General features: G+C 58.7%; 4 protein-coding genes across 4 annotated transcripts in view; 1 reads left to right on the top strand and 3 right to left on the bottom strand.

The window, feature by feature from the left end:
* FRMPD1 (FERM and PDZ domain containing 1) overlaps positions 1–2,053 on the bottom strand; it is a 35,779-nt gene extending 33,726 nt beyond the window's left edge. Inside the window, exon 1 of the mRNA XM_040090719.2 lies at positions 2,003–2,053. The gene's annotated coding sequence lies outside the window, so the exon portion shown is untranslated. The remainder of the gene's footprint in view (positions 1–2,002) is intronic.
* A 2,219-nt stretch (positions 2,054–4,272) lies between these two features.
* TOMM5 (translocase of outer mitochondrial membrane 5) lies at positions 4,273–5,192 on the top strand. The gene is made up of 2 exons (XM_040090440.2): positions 4,273–4,481; positions 4,734–5,192. Exons 1-2 carry the CDS (start codon positions 4,361–4,363, stop codon positions 4,766–4,768), a joined length of 156 nt encoding a protein of 51 aa, XP_039946374.1. The 5' UTR covers positions 4,273–4,360; the 3' UTR covers positions 4,769–5,192.
* Positions 5,193–8,749: 3,557 nt separating this feature from the next.
* Positions 8,750–10,325, bottom strand: EMC4 (ER membrane protein complex subunit 4). Its single transcript, XM_040090036.1, has 5 exons — positions 10,228–10,325; positions 10,052–10,151; positions 9,542–9,695; positions 8,931–9,091; positions 8,750–8,829 (listed from the first exon to the last, which is right to left on the bottom strand). The coding sequence occupies exons 1-5, from the start codon at positions 10,302–10,304 to the stop codon at positions 8,794–8,796; spliced, it is 528 nt and encodes a 175-aa protein (XP_039945970.1). The 5' UTR covers positions 10,305–10,325; the 3' UTR covers positions 8,750–8,793.
* Positions 10,326–11,209: 884 nt separating this feature from the next.
* Positions 11,210–13,293, bottom strand: EXOSC5 (exosome component 5). The gene is made up of 6 exons (XM_040090418.1): positions 13,184–13,293; positions 12,703–12,816; positions 11,857–11,978; positions 11,622–11,762; positions 11,464–11,553; positions 11,210–11,375 (listed from the first exon to the last, which is right to left on the bottom strand). Exons 1-6 carry the CDS (start codon positions 13,281–13,283, stop codon positions 11,283–11,285), a joined length of 660 nt encoding a protein of 219 aa, XP_039946352.1. The 5' UTR covers positions 13,284–13,293; the 3' UTR covers positions 11,210–11,282.
* Between the last annotated feature and the right edge of the window lie 2,874 nt (positions 13,294–16,167).

The raw sequence follows: 16,167 nt of genomic DNA, 5'->3' as shown, positions 1-16,167 counted from the left end.
TCTTCAAAACCTGCTGTCCTATGGAACCACACAATGCTCATTCTTTAGGATCATGTCAAACATTAACCAAGAGGAATGGGAGTCACCAGCCCAGTTATGCCAGCTCAGCTCCATGTTCGGAAAGTAACACCAGTTCCTCAGGTACTCAGCTGTAACTCTGGGGTCTGGGACCAAGAGACCCTCGGGATAGAAGAATCCACAAGCAAAGGGAAGGGAATGTAAGCTAATGATTTTGGAGAAATTACTATCCTATGTATGCTTATTCCAGGAAAATAAATTCGTATGTCTGTAAAATATAGAATCTAAACAGGAGCTTTTTCTGTGCTCAACATACACAGTATTTCAGAGGAGAGGTCCCCTCATTCATCTAACCAAATAAAGAATGGCAGGTTCTTGATGCTCCACTGCTGTCAGGGATTTAATCTACTGATTTTGATACCACTATGGCCAGAAGAGCTGTGGTTTAACTATCCAGCATTGGTGATCACACACAGGGCTGCTTGCCTGCTTCTTCCTCACAGCACTGGCACAACATTTGCAGATCTCTGCAATCCCTTTCCACATTCCTTGACCTTTCTTCCAATCCTTGTATTTCCTTTGTCTGCTCAGTCTCCTCCCAGAGGAACAGCCACATTACTGTCATATTTTTTTTTTTTTTTAATCTGTGTCTAATTCAGTATTTCTGACAGCTTTACCTTGGTATTATCTGAGCATTATGTGCTATGAGTGACAGGTGCTGAGAAGTTCTGGCCTTGCCCCTGGAGGCCTGCAGTGCTTCTCTCCAGCTACCTGTGGAGTCTGGCCTCTCCTCACACCACTGTTCCATAACCACTTGGGAGCTCCAGCTGCATCTGTAGTAATGTCTGCAGCTTTTGTCAGCTTCTCCTGCTGTTACCAACCACACACAGGTCGTGCCATGTTCTCATCAGAGACCTCAAGGCAGTGCCCAGTCAGTGGCACTGTAGCTCTAGGGAATGGAAGGTAACATTCTCCTGTAATTATGGGACTGATTGCAACTAAAGACACGGTATGAACAGCCCAAGCTTTGGAGTTTGGAGGTTTGAGGGAATTATGGAAAGTTGCCATAAACATTTCAAGGACAGCTCAGGACAGTGTCAAAACCCAAAGCCAAGGCCTTCTCTCCCTTGCCAGTCACTTCACAACTGAAGTCTCTGGCCTATCCAATGGGAACATTGCCCACAAGCAATGTTTCTCATCCCTTCATCTCACAAAGGGATGAACAGACTGGTGGTTCCAGTGGAACAGCTTGTGGCAAGAATTCTCCAGTCCCTGTCCTGGCATAGCCCCCCCTGTACTGCTCCTTGGAAGCACTTTTGTCCCCTCCTTGCTCCAGTCTCTGCTCAATACCATGTCGTGTTTCACTCGGCTTTGCCCAGATTTGCTCACATTCCTTCATCTCCTCACAAGCAATGAGCAGGAAAACAGCCCTTCTCCCACTTTTCCAAGAGAAAGCGAGACTGAGAGGAAAAGCAGGCACAAAATGCACGACACTCCTTGGTTTTCAGCCAAAATGGGCTCAGAACCTGCCAGTATGCTCCTGCTAGCAAAGACTGGAGAGAGCCACCTGTCAGAATAAATAATGAGGCTTCCTGGAGCTGGCACAGCAGGGGATCTGGGCAGCTGTGTTGTGTTTTCCCTTGGGATTCTGCTGGAAAGCTCTCCGGAGGACAGTGCTACATCTTCTGGGACAGGTTCCCCCTCGCTGGCAGGGGGCACTGGGATTGAACATCCTGTCTTGGCTGTGGGGTGCTTTGGGAACTCTGCTCCTCGGCCACCTGGCTCAGGCCTGCAGCCAGGAAAGCTCAATTAGCCCGGTAATCACCAGCACAGTGGGAGCAGCTGCTCTGTAATTGCCTTTGCCTCGGGTCACAGGCAGCTTAGCTGAGAGAAAGCCCTTCTTCAAACTAACTGGCTGGCTGCAGAGCCCAGGCATCTTGTGGGGATGCTGAGTGGAGCCACATGTCTCTGCCTGCTCACCTACCCTTCTCAGGCATCCCTAGTGCCTGTGTCCACCTCAGGCAGTACTCCTTGTCCTCTGAGTGCTGCCAGCATGCAGAACTGCATGGCTGGAGTGTGTCACAGCTCCGCTAGGAAAGGGTGTTCTTCGGTGTTTGAGCTTTGGGCACTTTGGGCCTCAAGAAAGGAGATTTAACCCCCGGAACTGGGCAGCCACCGAGCTCTCAGTGGAGTCCAGGCCTTGGAAAGACAAATCCCCGCTCGGTGGAGCTGCCTTGGTAAGGGCCAGGGCTGGACAGGCCTCAGTGGTCTGGGGCCTGCGGAGGTCAGCAACGCCCGGCCAGAGGGAATTGTCTGACAGTGGACACGGGCAGGGCAGGATCGATGGGCCGCAAGGACATTTGGCACAACTCCCACGGTAAGGAAGAAACTGCTCAAGACAGCTCAGCAACTGTGCTGGGATCGGCTCTGGCTGGAAACAGGAGACCCCAGCAGGGCCGGGACCAGGCAGTGACCCCAGGAACCCCCAGCCAAAGCGGAGACAGACTGAGTGTGGCACTAATTAGGTGAGAGCAGCGAGGGAATCGTTAACCTGCAGCAGGCAGAACACTGATTAATGAGGGGACTGGGTAACTTATAGCAAATGAACACCAATGCCTTTGTTTGCTAAAATATGTAGATAATGGGGGTTTGGTTGTCCTAAATTTGTAGATGTGCTACCCAGCAAAATGCATAAAGACTTGTAAATAAACCAAATACCTTGACTCTTGCACTCTAGGGGAAAGAACCTGTTTTGGGACAAGGGAGGGCCTGGCTCTGGGGGTGTGTGTGAGTCTGAGTAAAAGATCCCAGGATATTAGGGGTTGGAAGGGATGTCTGGAGCTCACCCAGCCCAAGCCCTGCCCAGGCAGGGTCCCCTGTGACAGTGACACAGGAACCTGTCCAGCTGGGGTTGGGATGTCTCCACACAGGGACACTCCAGGCCCTCCCTGGGCAGCCGTTCCAGGGCTCTGCCCCTCCACACAGAGAAGTTCCTCCTCCTGCTGGGGTGGAACTTGCTGTGGTTTATTTGATGGCCACTGGTCCTCATCCTGACCCTGGCACCACTGAACAGAGCCTGGCCCCATGCTCTGGCACCCCTTGGAGATGTTGGTATGGATTGATGGCATCCCCTCTCAGCCTTCCCTTCTGCAGCCTGACCAGGCCCAGCTCCCGCAGTCTGTGCCCAGCACAGAGATGCTCCAGACCCTAAACCATCACACAATCAAATGCTGACATTAGTTGTGCCTTTTTTTAGGGGTTGGAGCTGGATTAGGTCTGAAGCTCACCCAGAGAACTGCACACACCAGCATCCTGCAATTGTACACAAAAATCAGATTTGTTACCCAAAATGCAACACTGAAGAGAGACACTGAGTATTTATTTCAGTTGTGTAAACGTGGGTGCTCAGTGTATTCCACAACACCAGCGCACAGAGTATCAAACCGCTTCATTATGTACATATTTTAGCAAACAAAGGCATTGGTGTTCATTTGCTATAAGTTACCCAGTCCCCTCATTAATCAGTGTTCTGCCTGCTGCAGGTTAACGATTCCCTCGCTGCTCTCACCTTATTAGTGCCACACTCAGTCTGTCTCCGCTTTGGCTGGGGGTTCCTGGGGTCACTGCCTGGTCCCGGCCCTGCTGGGGTCTCCTGTTCCCAGCCAGAGCCGATCCCAGCACAGTTGCTGAGCTGTCTTGAGCAGTTTCTTCCTTACCGTGGGAGTTGTGCCAAATGTCCTTGCGGCCCATCGATCCTGCCCTGCCCGTGTCCACTGTCAGACAATTCCCTCTGGCCGGGCGTTGCTGACCTCCCGCAGGCCCCAGACCACTGAGGCCTGTCCAGCCCTGGCCCTTACCAAGGCAGCTCCACCGAGCGGGGATTTGTCTTTCCAAGGCCTGGACTCCACTGAGAGCTCGGTGGCTGCCCAGTTCCGGGGGTTAAATCTCCTTTCTTGAGGCCCAAAGTGCCCAAAGCTCAAACACCGAAGAGATTTCCTGGGGGAGCTGTGACACCCTCCAGCCGTGCCGCGCCGCCCGTGCTCGTGTAGGGCTTGCTACTCGCTGTCCCCGTCGCTGTCCCCGTCGCTGTCCCCGTCGCTGTCCCCGTCGCTGTCCCCGTCGCTGTCCCCGTCGCTATCACGCTCCCCTCACGCCCGGCCGGAAGTGGCGATGTCCCCGCGCGCCGGCGGCGTCCCCGCGCTCCGTGCGCGTGCGTCCGCCGTTGTCGCGTGACTCTCTGCGCGTCCGGTCACGTGTTTCGGACGCGCGTGGTCGCCAGCGGCGCCGGGAGCGGGTCGGGATCGGGGTCGGGGTCGGGACTGAGATCGAGCTCCGGTCCGGGATGTTCCGCATCGAGGGGCTGGGGCCCAAGATGGACCCGGAGGAGCTCAGGCGGAAGATGCGCCGAGACGTCCTCGCCTCCGTCCGCAACTTCCTCATCTACGTCGCGCTGCTGCGGATCAGTGAGTGACCGGGTGTCCTGGCCCCGGCATGTGCCGGGCCGGGTCCCTGGGATGTCCCAGGACCGCGTTCCCGGGATGTGTCGGGCCCGAGCTGCCGGGATGTGCCGCGTCTCGGTTCCGCGCCGAAGCCGCCGGGGCCCGGACACACTGGGGGCGGTGTCTCGGCCGGGGTCGAGGTGTCTGAGATGCTGCACAAACTCGCAGCAGTCTCGCTGCTGACTGGGTCCGACTCCGCATTGTTTTCTCTCTCAGCTCCCTTCATCCTGAAGAAGCTGGACAGTATATGACCCCTCCGGGCCCGGCGCACGAACTCGCGGGATGAACTGCAGCTGCTCTCCCCTGGGTGCTAATGAAACGTGGTGTCAGAGGCAGACAGCCAGCGCCAAATGGTTCCAAAACGTCTCACTTCAGCACGTCCAGCCAGGAGTGTCCGCCGGGCTGGCAGCATGGGCAGGGACCTGGGGTCCCTGCAGGTGAATCCTGGCCGTGCAACGCTCCGTGGTGTGGGTCAAGCGGTGACTCGTGACACAACATTCCGTATGCTGTGTGAACAAAGCTCTTGTCCATCCCGCACCCGCTGTCACGTGCTGGCAGCCATGTGCCGTGGCTGCCCACCTCACCCACCTACCTGTCTGTGTGCAACGTCCAGTCTCCCCTGCATCCAGCTCACAAACAGTTCGATTTGAAATAAATGGGAGAGCAGTTGTGTCACTGGGCCCTGGTTGCACTTTATTTTTAATAATCTCTAAATAAGATGGAGTTGGCTGGGATTATTTCCCCTGGCTGCTGCCTTGAGCTCGCCACTCCTTTCAACCACCTGGAAGGCAGGGGAGGCAGAGCAGAGGAGTGCTGGGTGCAGGTGGGGACACGTTTTCCAGGTGCTGCAGGTCAGACAGGGAGTCACAACACAGAGCAGTACCAGGGCAGGGCAGCTCGGTGTCTCCCAGCCAGCCTGTGCCAGCTCTGCCTGGCTCAGGAGTGCTGGGATCTGTCCTTGGCTCATGGGGAAGGGCCTCAGCCCCGGGGCAGGGGGAGCCCTGAAAATGCAGCTCAGATTTGGGAACAGGATGTTAATTTGGGAGCGTAACCAAGTCACTTGGAGACTCTGCCTGGAGCCTCAGGTGCCTGCTGCATTCAGGGAAATTATCCATCTGCATGTGGCTCTGGATTCCCCTGGGAAGTGAAGTTCAGGGCATTCCTATGCTCAGGTGACCTGGTGGCTGCAGGGAGGAAGACACTTTTTCTCCTCTTTCTCAGAAGGGTTTTCCTTCTGCTCTGGTTCAGGGATGTCCATGCCAGGTCCTGGTCCTGGTGCTGTGGCGGGGACAACGCTGGGGACAGTCCTGACAGCAGGGTCAGGGCTCTATATGTCTGGCCGTGGTGGATGTGGTGTGAGTGTTACATGCTGACCTTGGGGAAAGGATGTAAAACAACACAAAGGTGTCCCCAGGTCCAGCACAAGCCTGGATCCATGTGAGATCCACACAGGATCCCCAGGCATTCGTACTCCTCAGAGCAGCTGTTCCTGTGCCTTGGCATTCTCACAAATGATCCAACCATCCCCGTTCTGTTCACCTGCCAACAGGGAAGCTCTTATCATTTTCTAGCACTATCCAGGTGTCTCTTCACAAACTTATCACTCGTAACCCACATTTGTGTCTCCTTGCCTTACAGGCCACTGGTTTTGTTCATGGGTCCCTTCCCAGGGTGGGCTGTGTCACTCCCAGGGACTCTGTCACACGGTCCTGCTCACCTGCTGCTGTGCCAGGATGATCAGTGGTGTCTGAGCTCCAATGGGAGCAGTGTGGCCTTGCCAAAACTTTAGGGAATGGGGCAGATGCAGGGAGATGGCATTAGTGTGCAGTGTCCCCTGGGAGACACGGCTGGAGTGGCCAGCCTCCACAGCTGGAAAGACAGCTGCCAGGAAAGACCAAAACAGAGGCTCATGGACATGATTCCAAATGGCTAAGAAGGCCAATGGCAGCAGGGCTGTATCAGGAATAGTGTGGCCAGCAGGCCCAGGGCAGTGACCGTCCCTGTGCTGGCACTGCTGAGGCTCCATCACCAGCTCTGGGCCCTCAGTTCAGGCAGGACCCTGAGGGGCTGGAGCATGTCCAGGGAAGGGAACGGAGCTGGGGAAGGGTCTGGAGCACCATGAGCAGCTGAGGGAGCTGGGAAAGGAGCTCAGCCTGGAGAAAAGGAGGCTCAGGAGGGACCTTCTGGCTCTGCACAATTCCTTGACAATGTTGCCACATGAATAATTGATTGCACCTGGTGGGTTAATACAATGATGACTTAGCAAAATCGTTAGACTATGGAAGTGCACAATCAAAAGTACAATAAACATTAACCAAGGAAAGGAATAAGAAACTACACTCCATTGATTCAAAGCCTCACAAATTAATGAGCTAGGTCAGCTGTGCCAGCCTTTCTTCTAAATGGGCACAGTAGAATATGTTCACAGAGTAGTCAGACACAACTGGGGGTCACTGGCCATCAGGGACCACCTAAGACACCCCCGGGACAGAACACATGCGCTGGTGAGAGGGAATGTATGTTAATGACTTCAGGGAAATGGTTACGACTTTTATTTGTTCTGGGAAAACCTGTGAGCATGCATGTAAAACACAGCCTGGGAACAGGAGCCTTTTCTGTGGTCAGCATGCATGGTATTTCAGACGAGACAGACCCTTGTGCCTCCAGCTGAATGAGGAATGGCTGCTGCTTAGTGCTGCACTGCTTTAGGGAGGTTTATTTTTACTGATTGTTGGTAACAGGAGGGGGCAGCTAGGGGGTCGGGCTCTGCTCCTAGGCAACAGGGACAGGAGAGGGAATGGCCTCAGGGTCGGCCAGGAAAGTTTCAGGTTGGACATCAGCAAGAATTTCCCCATGGAAAGGGTGGTCAGGCCTTGGAACTGCCCAGGGAGATTTGGAGTGCCCATCTCTGGAGGCGCCCAAGGGCTGGATGTAGCACTCAGTGCCCTGGGCTGGGGACAAGGTGGGGACCAGGCACAGCTTGGACTCGATGGCCTGGAGGGCATTTTCCAACCTGGATGAGTCTGTGGGAGGCCATCGGGAAAGGCATGGGGCTCCACCGGTCAGGGGTCCTCATGTGGGAGGTGTGGCCATCGGGAAATGCTGTGCTTGGGGTCACCACACCTGGTGACACCCTGGGACATGCCACAGCCAGGTCAGTTGCCTGAGTTGTGACATCATCTTTCCACTGATTATATCAGGAGGCCCCGCCCCATCCCAGGCTCCCAGTGTAGCTGTGGTGCCTCTGAGAAGACTGGGATGGTGTGGAAAGGCACTGGGAGCTGGTGGGTTATGCTGGTATTGGGCTCTAGAACATGATAACATCATCCTGGAGTCCCAGATCACACTAGAAAGTACTGGAGAGGGCATGAGGCTATACTGGGAGACACTGGTCCATACTGGAAAGCAGAGGTTTGGGCTCTACTAGGAGCAACAATGGAAGAAATTACTGCAAAAATGGGAAAAAAAATGTATGAAAGAACAAGGGAAAAGGACAAAAATGAGGCACAAATGGGCAAGAAGTGGTGAGAAAAACAGTCAAAATGGGGAAACTATCAAAGTAAAATGGTGAAATGTGGCAGAAACCAGCAGTATGGGCACACCCATCACCATCCCAGTGTGGGCCCAGTGCTCCCAGTACAATACCAGCCTGCACCACAGGTCATCTGGCACAATCCCAGTATGGGCTGCTACAATCCCAGTGTGTGCCCAGTGCTTCCAATATACCACCAGCACTTCCAGTACAATGCTAGTAAGCCACAGCTCTTCAAGCAGGATCCCAGTAGGGCCCCAGTACTATCAGTACAACACCAGTATGACCTACAGTCAAATCAAGATCCTGATATGATCCCCAGTGTCTCCATTATGAACTCAGTGCTTCCAGTACAGAGCCAGACTCAGGCTGCAGCTCTCTCCGTGTGGGCCACGAGTATATTCCCAGTGTTCCCAGTATGCCCACAGTATGGGTCTGGTGGCTCTGAGTGCAGCTCCAGTGCATGCCTCAGTACAGATCCTGAAGCTCCCAATACACTTCCAGTACAGGTCCCAAAGCTCCCAGTGCTCCCAGTGCAGGTCCAAAGGTTCCCAAGGCACTCCCAGTACAGATTTCAGTGCTACCCCAAGGCACTCCCAGTGGTCCCAGTACATCCCAACAGACATTTTTTGGTTCACCCCAACACAGTGCTACCTTGGGCGGAGACCCCAAACCCTCAGAATTCCCTCCAGAAACAATATCACCATTCTGCCATTGCCTTTATTGGTGGGTGGGTGCAGGGGGTCACAAGATCAGGCCCCCTCCAGTGAATTCCATTCGCTGCCAAGAGAGTGGAGAAAGGAAGGAGTGAGTGGGGGGACCTGGGTGTCTGACCCCAGGACCCCTGACTCTGCAGGGTGTCCCCAGGACCCCGGGCTCACCTGCGGGGGGGTGACAAAGGCCAGCCAGTCGGAAGGACGGGTGGGCAGCAGCCCCATGGCCTGGCACTTGTAGAGGGCCAGTGCCAGCCCCAGCCCGTTGCCCACCAGGAACACGAGACCCTGCAGTGCCCGCCGGCTTGAGCTCTCCAGAGCCTTCAGTGCTGGGGGGAGAGAGGGTTTTGGGGTGCCTGTCAGTGACCCCCAGGCTGCTGATCTGGCACAGGAGTCATGGGGGGGTGGGCAGCATCACAGGAGAAGTACTGGGCAGAGGGGGATAATGTGAAGGTGACTGTGGGACTGTGGGAGACATCTTGCCATCCATGGGGGATGACTATGGGGCTATGGGAGACCTGGGGAGCTGTGGGAACACCCAGGGAACTGTGGGACACCCAGGGGTCTGCAGGACATCCAAGGGAATGTGGGACACCCAGGGGAATGTGGAGCGGTGTGGAGTCTCAGAGGGCTTTGGGAAATTTATGGGGACCTTGGGACTGTGGGACACCCAGGGGACTGTGAGACACCCAGGGGACTGTGGGACATCCAGGGGACTGAGACACCCAAGGATCTGTGGGACACTCAGGGGGCTGTTCCTGCACAGGGGTTGCACTCACTGGCAGACAGGGACATGAGGGCCTGCAGTGGGCGCCAGCCCATCATGCAGACCATCATGGCCGGGAAGATGGAGATGGTGTTGCCGGCCATGTACATGATGAACAGGTTCATGGGGATCTGCTTCAGCGGCGCCAAAGCCACGTCCCAGCAGCGCTGCAACGACAGGGGGCCAGGGCGGGTATGGGGGCTTGGAATTTGGGGGACCCCGGGTGGGGACCACCTGCCACGCGTGCCGCACGGTCGGGACAGGGGAGCGACCTGCGGAAGGACCACCCCGCGGGGAGCCGGGGTGTGGGGGACCCGCGGGACCACCGCCCACGGGGGTCTTGAGGCAGGGACCGGCCCCCTGCAGCTGTCCGGGGTGTCGGGACAAGGACCACCCCTGGGTACCCGGGATCCGGGGGACCTGGGCCAGGGACCACCCCTGCAGAGGTGTCCGGGCTGCGTGGGGACACAGGAACACCCCCCCACCGCCGCGGGGTGCCGGCTGTCCCCCCGCTCCCTCACACCTTCTCCATGAGGATCTTGTCGCTCTCGTGGACGCCGCCCTCTCCCAGCTGCCGGTCAGCGAACCCGAGCGGGCCGCGGCCCTCGGCGGCTCCGCGGGGCCTGGGGAGAGCGGGACGGGTGAGCGAGAGCTCTCGGTGTCCCGGCCCCGCCGCGACCCCGAGCCCCCGGGCCTCACCGTGCCCCCGGCGCCGCCCCCAGGTCCAGCGACCACTTGAACCGGCGACTCCGGAGCGCCGCCGCCGCCGCCGCCATGTCCGCGCCGAGTCACGCGGGCAGGCACGTGTAAGGTCACGTGGGGGGACGGGGGACGCCCCCACCTCGTTTTCCCCTTGTTTTGTGTTTCTCCCCACAACGTTCTAGCGCAGCTTCTCTGGATTGACTGGGTTGTTTTTTTTTTTTTTTTTTTTTCCCCTTAGTGGGGGAAGGCATGGTTTCGTGTGAGGTGTTGTTTAGCTTTTAAATAATTTTTATTTGGTAGGGGTTGGCACCCCGATTATGGCCCCATTTCATATCTTCCACAATCCCCCCAATGCCCCCTATTACGGAGCCCAAAACCCCACCGAACCCCGCTATCCCGGCTCACATCCCCCGCTGCTGACGGCTGTTGCCTCCCCTCGGATTCGTTATTCCCACACCCGCCCCCACCCCCGCCAACCGTCATGGCCACCCACTGATCCTCCTCATTGATCCTATACCTCCCTCGCCCCCAACCACCGCGCAAGCGCGGCGAGAAGAGCCAGCACCGCCCTACACACCACGTGGTCCGGCCAGTACAACCTTCCTATTGGTCGCGGTGCCACAAGCCCCACCCAGAAAAGCATGGAGTACCAGTGCCGCCGCCATGCTCGGAAGGTCACAGCGGGGCACAAGTACCATTTCACCACCTGTGTCGCCATCTTTGGTGTACCGGGAGCGTAGCGCACGACCCGCCACAGCACTGGCCACCATGTTTGGTGTACCAGCGCCCGTGTACCTCCCCCCGCGAGCCGCCATGTTGGGTGTCCCGCCAGGACCGTGCTCAAGGCGTGTCCGTGTGTCCCTACCCTGCAGGTCTCAGGAGCCAGCAGGTACCAGGACACGTATCCCCGGGCTTGTCCCCGTGCGTGCCCCTCTCAGGAGAACCTGTCGGCACTAGATGACGGACTCAAGAGGCAGAGTGGAGGTAAAAATGGTCCTTTACTGAGTACTGGGGGTCCAGGCCAGTCCAGCTGCCCGCAGGGTGTCCCCAGCTCAGGACTTGGAGTAGCGGCGGTGCACGGAGTCGCGGTAGAACTGGAAGATGGTGCTGGCGGCACGCTGCGCTGCGGCCAGGCACTGCTGCATCTGCGCAAGACCACAGTGAAGGGGTGGGTGCAAGGGTCCTCCTGTGAAGGAATCCTGCACCCCAAAACCCTCCCACAAAGTCCCTCACCTCCTCCACAGAGCAGCTGCCCTTGGTGTTGGCCATCAGCACCTTCCTCTCGCTGCTGGCGATGGCAAAGGTGAGGATGGCACGGGCCTCCTGCGGGAACAGGGGTCAGGAGGGCTTGGAGGGCACATGCAGAGCTGGGTGCCCCCCCAAATGCTCACCTGCTCCTGTTGGGCCGTGGGGTCCAGCAGGATGCTGCCGTCGGGCTGCAGTGCGCAGGTGACACCACAGAAGAGGGTGGCGAGGGGCAGCCCCGCATCCAGCAGCGCCATGCAGGCAGCATTCAGGCAGCATGACAGCAGCTGGGGGTGTGTCAAGGGACCCCAACAGCACCAACAGCTTAGAGTCCCCCAACCCCCAGGGGCCCCCATAGCCATCCCACAAAGAAAAGGATACAGAGCCAGCGTCACTCAGGACCTGCAGCACCAGGGAGATGGCGGTGCGGGGGTGCAGCACCCCCAGGACCACAGCCTCGCATGTTTGGCGCAGCAGCTGCTCCCGGCTGCGCTCCAGCACACCTGCACAATGAGGAGTGTGTCACAGCTCCGCTAGGAAAGGGTGTTCTTCAGTGTGTGAGCTTTGGGCACTTTGGGCCTCAAGAAAGGAGATTTAACCGCCGGAACTGGGCAGCCACCGAGCTCTCAGTGGAGTCCAGGCCTTGGAAAGACAAATCCCCGCTCGGTGGAGCTGCCTTGGTAAGGGCCAGGGCTGGACAGGCCTCAGTGGTCTGGGGCCTGCGGGAGGTCAGCAACGCCCGGCCAGAGGGAATTGTCTGACAGTGGACACGGGCAGGGCAGGATCGATGGGCCGCAAGGACATTTGGCACAACTCCCACGGTAAGGAAGAAACTGCTCAAGACAGCTCAGCAACTGTGCTGGGATCGGCTCTGGCTGGAAACAGGAGACCCCAGCAGGGCCAGGACCAGGCAGTGACCCCAGGAACCCCCAGCCAAAGCGGAGACAGACTGAGTGTGGCACTAATTAGGTGAGAGCAGCGAGAGAATTGTTAACCTGCAGCAGGTAGAACACTGATTAATGAGGGGACTGGGTAACTTATAGCAAATGAACACCAATGCCTTTGTTTGCTAAAATATGTAGATAATGGGGGTTTGGTTGTCCTAAATTTGTAGATGTGCTACCCAGCAAAATACATAGAGACTTGTAAATAAACCAAATACCTCATCTCTTGCACTCTAGGGGAAAGAACCTGTTTTGGGACAGGGACAGAACAGAAGGTCCCCACCTGGCAGCCCCACCTTGGGGCGCAGCAGCACCTCCAGCGCTGCCCGGTCTGGCAGCTCCTTGCTGATCTTGGCCTCCGCAGGGCCGTACAACCCGGCCAGCACTGAGGTGTCACCTGGGGACACAGAGAGAAGAGGTCACGTTGAGGAGGCCGCACCCGGGAACGGGAGCCTCTGGCCCGCTGCGGGAAGGGCTGGGAAAGGGACCCCAGCAACGGGACAAGGGAGGCCCCACGACGTGCAGTAGGGGAGCTATGGGAAGCAGAGAAGAGGAAGCCTGGGACGGGCAGCACCACAGACCATGCGGGAAGGGCTGGGAAAGCATGAGGAGCCCTGGGGAGTGGAGCCGGGATCTGGGAAGGAGAGTCTCGGGAGGGAAAGGCTAGGAAACGAAGGCCCAATAAAGAACGAAGGGGAGCCCCGGTGAGCGGAGCCCCACAGACTCTGCGGAAGGGAAGCCCCGAGGAGCGGAGCCGCACATACCCTGCAGGAAGGTGGCCGAGCCGTCGGGCCGCGACAGCAGCCCCAGCTCGCAGGAGAAGGGCCGCAGCCGGCACTGCCCGCTCTCCAACTCCACCGCCATCACCACGGCCTCGCCGCTTCCGCTTCCGGGCCTCGCGGCAGCCAATCAGCGCCGGGCGTCGCGACTGGTCCGCGCCCCTCGCGATACGGGGCGGGGCCGCAGAGTGCGGGGACAGCGGGGGACGGCTCGGCTACAGGGCGGGCAGAGCGGTGCGGGGCCCTGAGGGTCCGGGAGGAGCTCCCCTGGCCGGACAGGGCCGGGTGGGAGTTCGGCCGTTCGGAACGGGCACCCGTCAGCCCGCGGGCACTGGAGGGGGCAGAGCTCTCTGCTGATCCGTTCTACATCGTCTTTGAAAGATCCCTCAGGGAACTGTTATGGGATTCTACAGATGGATCCTGGCGAAAGGCATGACTCTCACAGAGTCCTGCCGGCTCCCTGGGCTGTGGAACGCGGGTCTGGGAAGCCCTGGTTGCTGTGAGGGGCTGTAGGGTGGGCACGGGCCGGGGGTGCCCACAGGACATGGGAACTGGCCCGTGGCATTGTGACCCTTCGCTTTTCAATGTAGGCACATGGGACCCGCACCCGGCCAGCACAGGCGATGGATGTGAGGCTTCCTGGGTATGGATACACTCCACGGGTGCTATCTCCGGGGGCCTGGTGGCGACGAAGGACAGCACCGAACCTCCCAGCACCTCCCTCTTCTGCAGCTGGTCCTCCATGACCCTTTAAATCCTCTGGGGAAAAAAATCCACCGAGGCCTTCCCAGCTTCAGCATTTTCCCGTTGCCAGCTTTTGCCTGCCTTTTTCCCAGTCTCAATGCATATCCCAGCATGTGAGGGCTGCCTAGGGCATCCATAAACCCCACAACTGAGCAGAGGCTCTTTCATTGTGGGAGCGAGCTGGGGATACAATCTCTGGCCCTTTGAGTTTTCCTGCCCTTCCAGGGGCTCCTGGACAATTCCCAGGTCCCTGCTTGGAAAGGACTGATGACTTCCCATCACAAAAATTGAGAGATGTCAACAATGGGTTGACTGAAGGGTTCTGAAAGTGGATGGGAAGTTCATCTGGCAAAACATGACGCAAGAATTTTCCTTTGCACCAGCACTTGGGATTCACTTCCTCACGGCTTCACGCAGGATCTTCCCGGGGCTGTGGGAGCCTGGACAACGGTGGGCAGGATGGAAAGGCCCCCAGGAGAAGAAGGAAAGAGACTGTGTCAAGGAAATAGCCTTTTAGTTCCTCCTTGGTTTCCTCCTTCTGACCTTCAAAGGGCGCGGGTACTTGGGGGCCCTCCTCCTCTGAGAGTGCCGTGTCGGCCGAGGCCCCCGGTTCCTGCCCCGTCGGGGCACGGAGGGACCGGGAGCCGAAGCGTCCTCCTGCGGCACGGCCCAGGGCTGGTCCTGCCCCGCGGGAGCGGCTGGGGGGCGGCCGGGACCCTCGGGGCGGGCGGGTTCTGGCTCGCTGGGCTGGTTCCCCCGGCCGGGCCATGCGGAGTCCGCCGCCAGGCCGGGGGCGAGGGCCCCGCCCGGCCAGGAGGGGCCAGCGCCGGCCGCGAGGTTCACGTCCTCCGCCTCGGGGGCCGCCTGGGAGCGCCGCTGCAGCCAGGGGTCCCTGCAGCGGTGCAGGGTGACTTGGATCAGGCCGTGGATCAGCGGCGCTGTGTAGTCCCCGAGGTAGCCCCGCAGCATGTGGGTCAGCCCGTCCCTGTCCGGGCCGCAGATGCACAGGGTGGACAGCGCGATGCTCTCCACCTGCCGGGCCTCCCACCACCGCGGGCCGTAGATCGCGTCCAGGCTCTGCCGCAGCCAGGGCCGCACGGGGTCCAGCAGATGCTCGTGACCGAGCAGCAGCTCTGCCCACATGCCGGCCGGCAACGCCTCCGCGGCCTCTGGGCCCGAGCACGTTGGCTCAGCCGCGGCCGGCGCTGCCTGCGGGGCGGAGGCCCGGGTGTAGACCAGGCGGAACAGAGCCCTCCGTGCCCAGCTGCCGGGCCCCGGCGGCGCTCCGGGCGGGCTGAGGATGCACTGCAGGAAGTCGTTCCTGCCGTGCACGGAGAAGCGGGCGCTGAGCACGGGGCTGGCGCACAGCGGGCACGTGGTGCTGGTGGCGGTGTGCCGCAGCAGGCAGCCCAGGCAGCAGTGGTGGCCGCAGGGCACCGCGGCCGTGTCGCTCTGCACGCTGTGGCACATAGGGCAGTTGCGCTCCGTCTGCGTGGCCTCGCTTACGCTCGGCGGGGCCAAGGGGAGAGACAACGACAGGAAGCTCCCCATTGCTGGCACTGGAGGTGGTGCTGCGCCCACAGCTGAACTTGGGGATCTTGACGGTCTCTTCCAGCTTTGATGATTCTGTGATTCTGTATCGCTTCCCAAGCATGTCACACACTGCAGAATGGAGAAAGGCCGTAGCCACAGGTTGTCCTGGGGCATGGAAGGGAGGAAGAAAGGCCCAGGCCTCTCGAGGACACTGTCCCTGCTCCCCAAGCCCCACTGCCTGCCCCACAAACACCCTGTGAGGAGCATTTCCTCACAGAGCTCACCTCCAGTGCTGCAAGTGCCGCCGTGCTGGCTGCCCAGACCAGGCAGGGCTTGGGATGTGGAGTGATGCTCCAGGACAGGCAGGGAAGTCCCAGTGGCAGTCCCCAGCCCAGGACACAGCTCCAGGCAATGCCTGGCTTAACTGTCCAGGCCTCATAACCTTGCTTGGCAGCAGTCCAGGCTGGAGCTACACTGGCTTTGCCAGTGCCTAAATAAAATCAGTGAGGGATGTGACATCACAACACATCCCCCAGTGATGTCACAGTCAGACACTTGGTTTGTCACCCTCCACCAGCAGTTGACATCACAACAGGACACTGGCCTCCAAAGGCATCAGGGGAAGAAGGAAAATACTGCTTCTTGTGTTTAACTGTTGTGTTTCCATGCTGCTCTCAGCCACCTGCACCCAT

The sequence above is a fragment of the Hirundo rustica genome, chromosome Z (genome assembly GCF_015227805.2).
Source record: "Hirundo rustica isolate bHirRus1 chromosome Z, bHirRus1.pri.v3, whole genome shotgun sequence".
NCBI classification, from domain to species: Eukaryota; Metazoa; Chordata; class Aves; order Passeriformes; family Hirundinidae; genus Hirundo; species Hirundo rustica.
Note: the sequence above shows the minus strand (reverse complement) of the source record. Positions and strands in the feature narration are given on the sequence as shown.

Excerpts from the sequence above, each read along its gene's own strand:
- EXOSC5 (XM_040090418.1), bottom strand. The coding sequence starts at position 13,283 with ATGGCGGTGGAGTTGGAGAGCGGGCAGTGCCGGCTGCGGCCCTTCTCC. Across the intron at positions 12,817-13,183 it reads CTCGGCCACCTTCCTGCAGG|GTGACACCTCAGTGCTGGCC; the intron begins GTATGTGCGGCT and ends CTGTGTCCCCAG. Across the intron at positions 11,376-11,463 it reads GCAGCTGCTCTGTGGAGGAG|ATGCAGCAGTGCCTGGCCGC; the intron begins GTGAGGGACTTT and ends GGTCTTGCGCAG.
- EMC4 (XM_040090036.1), bottom strand. The coding sequence starts at position 10,304 with ATGGCGGCGGCGGCGGCGGCGCTCCGGAGTCGCCGGTTCAAGTGGTCG. Across the intron at positions 10,152-10,227 it reads GGGGCGGCGCCGGGGGCACG|GCCCCGCGGAGCCGCCGAGG; the intron begins GTGAGGCCCGGG and ends CGCTCTCCCCAG. Across the intron at positions 8,830-8,930 it reads CCTTTGTCACCCCCCCGCAG|CGAATGGAATTCACTGGAGG; the intron begins GTGAGCCCGGGG and ends CTCTCTTGGCAG.
- TOMM5 (XM_040090440.2), top strand. The coding sequence starts at position 4,361 with ATGTTCCGCATCGAGGGGCTGGGGCCCAAGATGGACCCGGAGGAGCTC. Across the intron at positions 4,482-4,733 it reads CGTCGCGCTGCTGCGGATCA|CTCCCTTCATCCTGAAGAAG; the intron begins GTGAGTGACCGG and ends TTTCTCTCTCAG.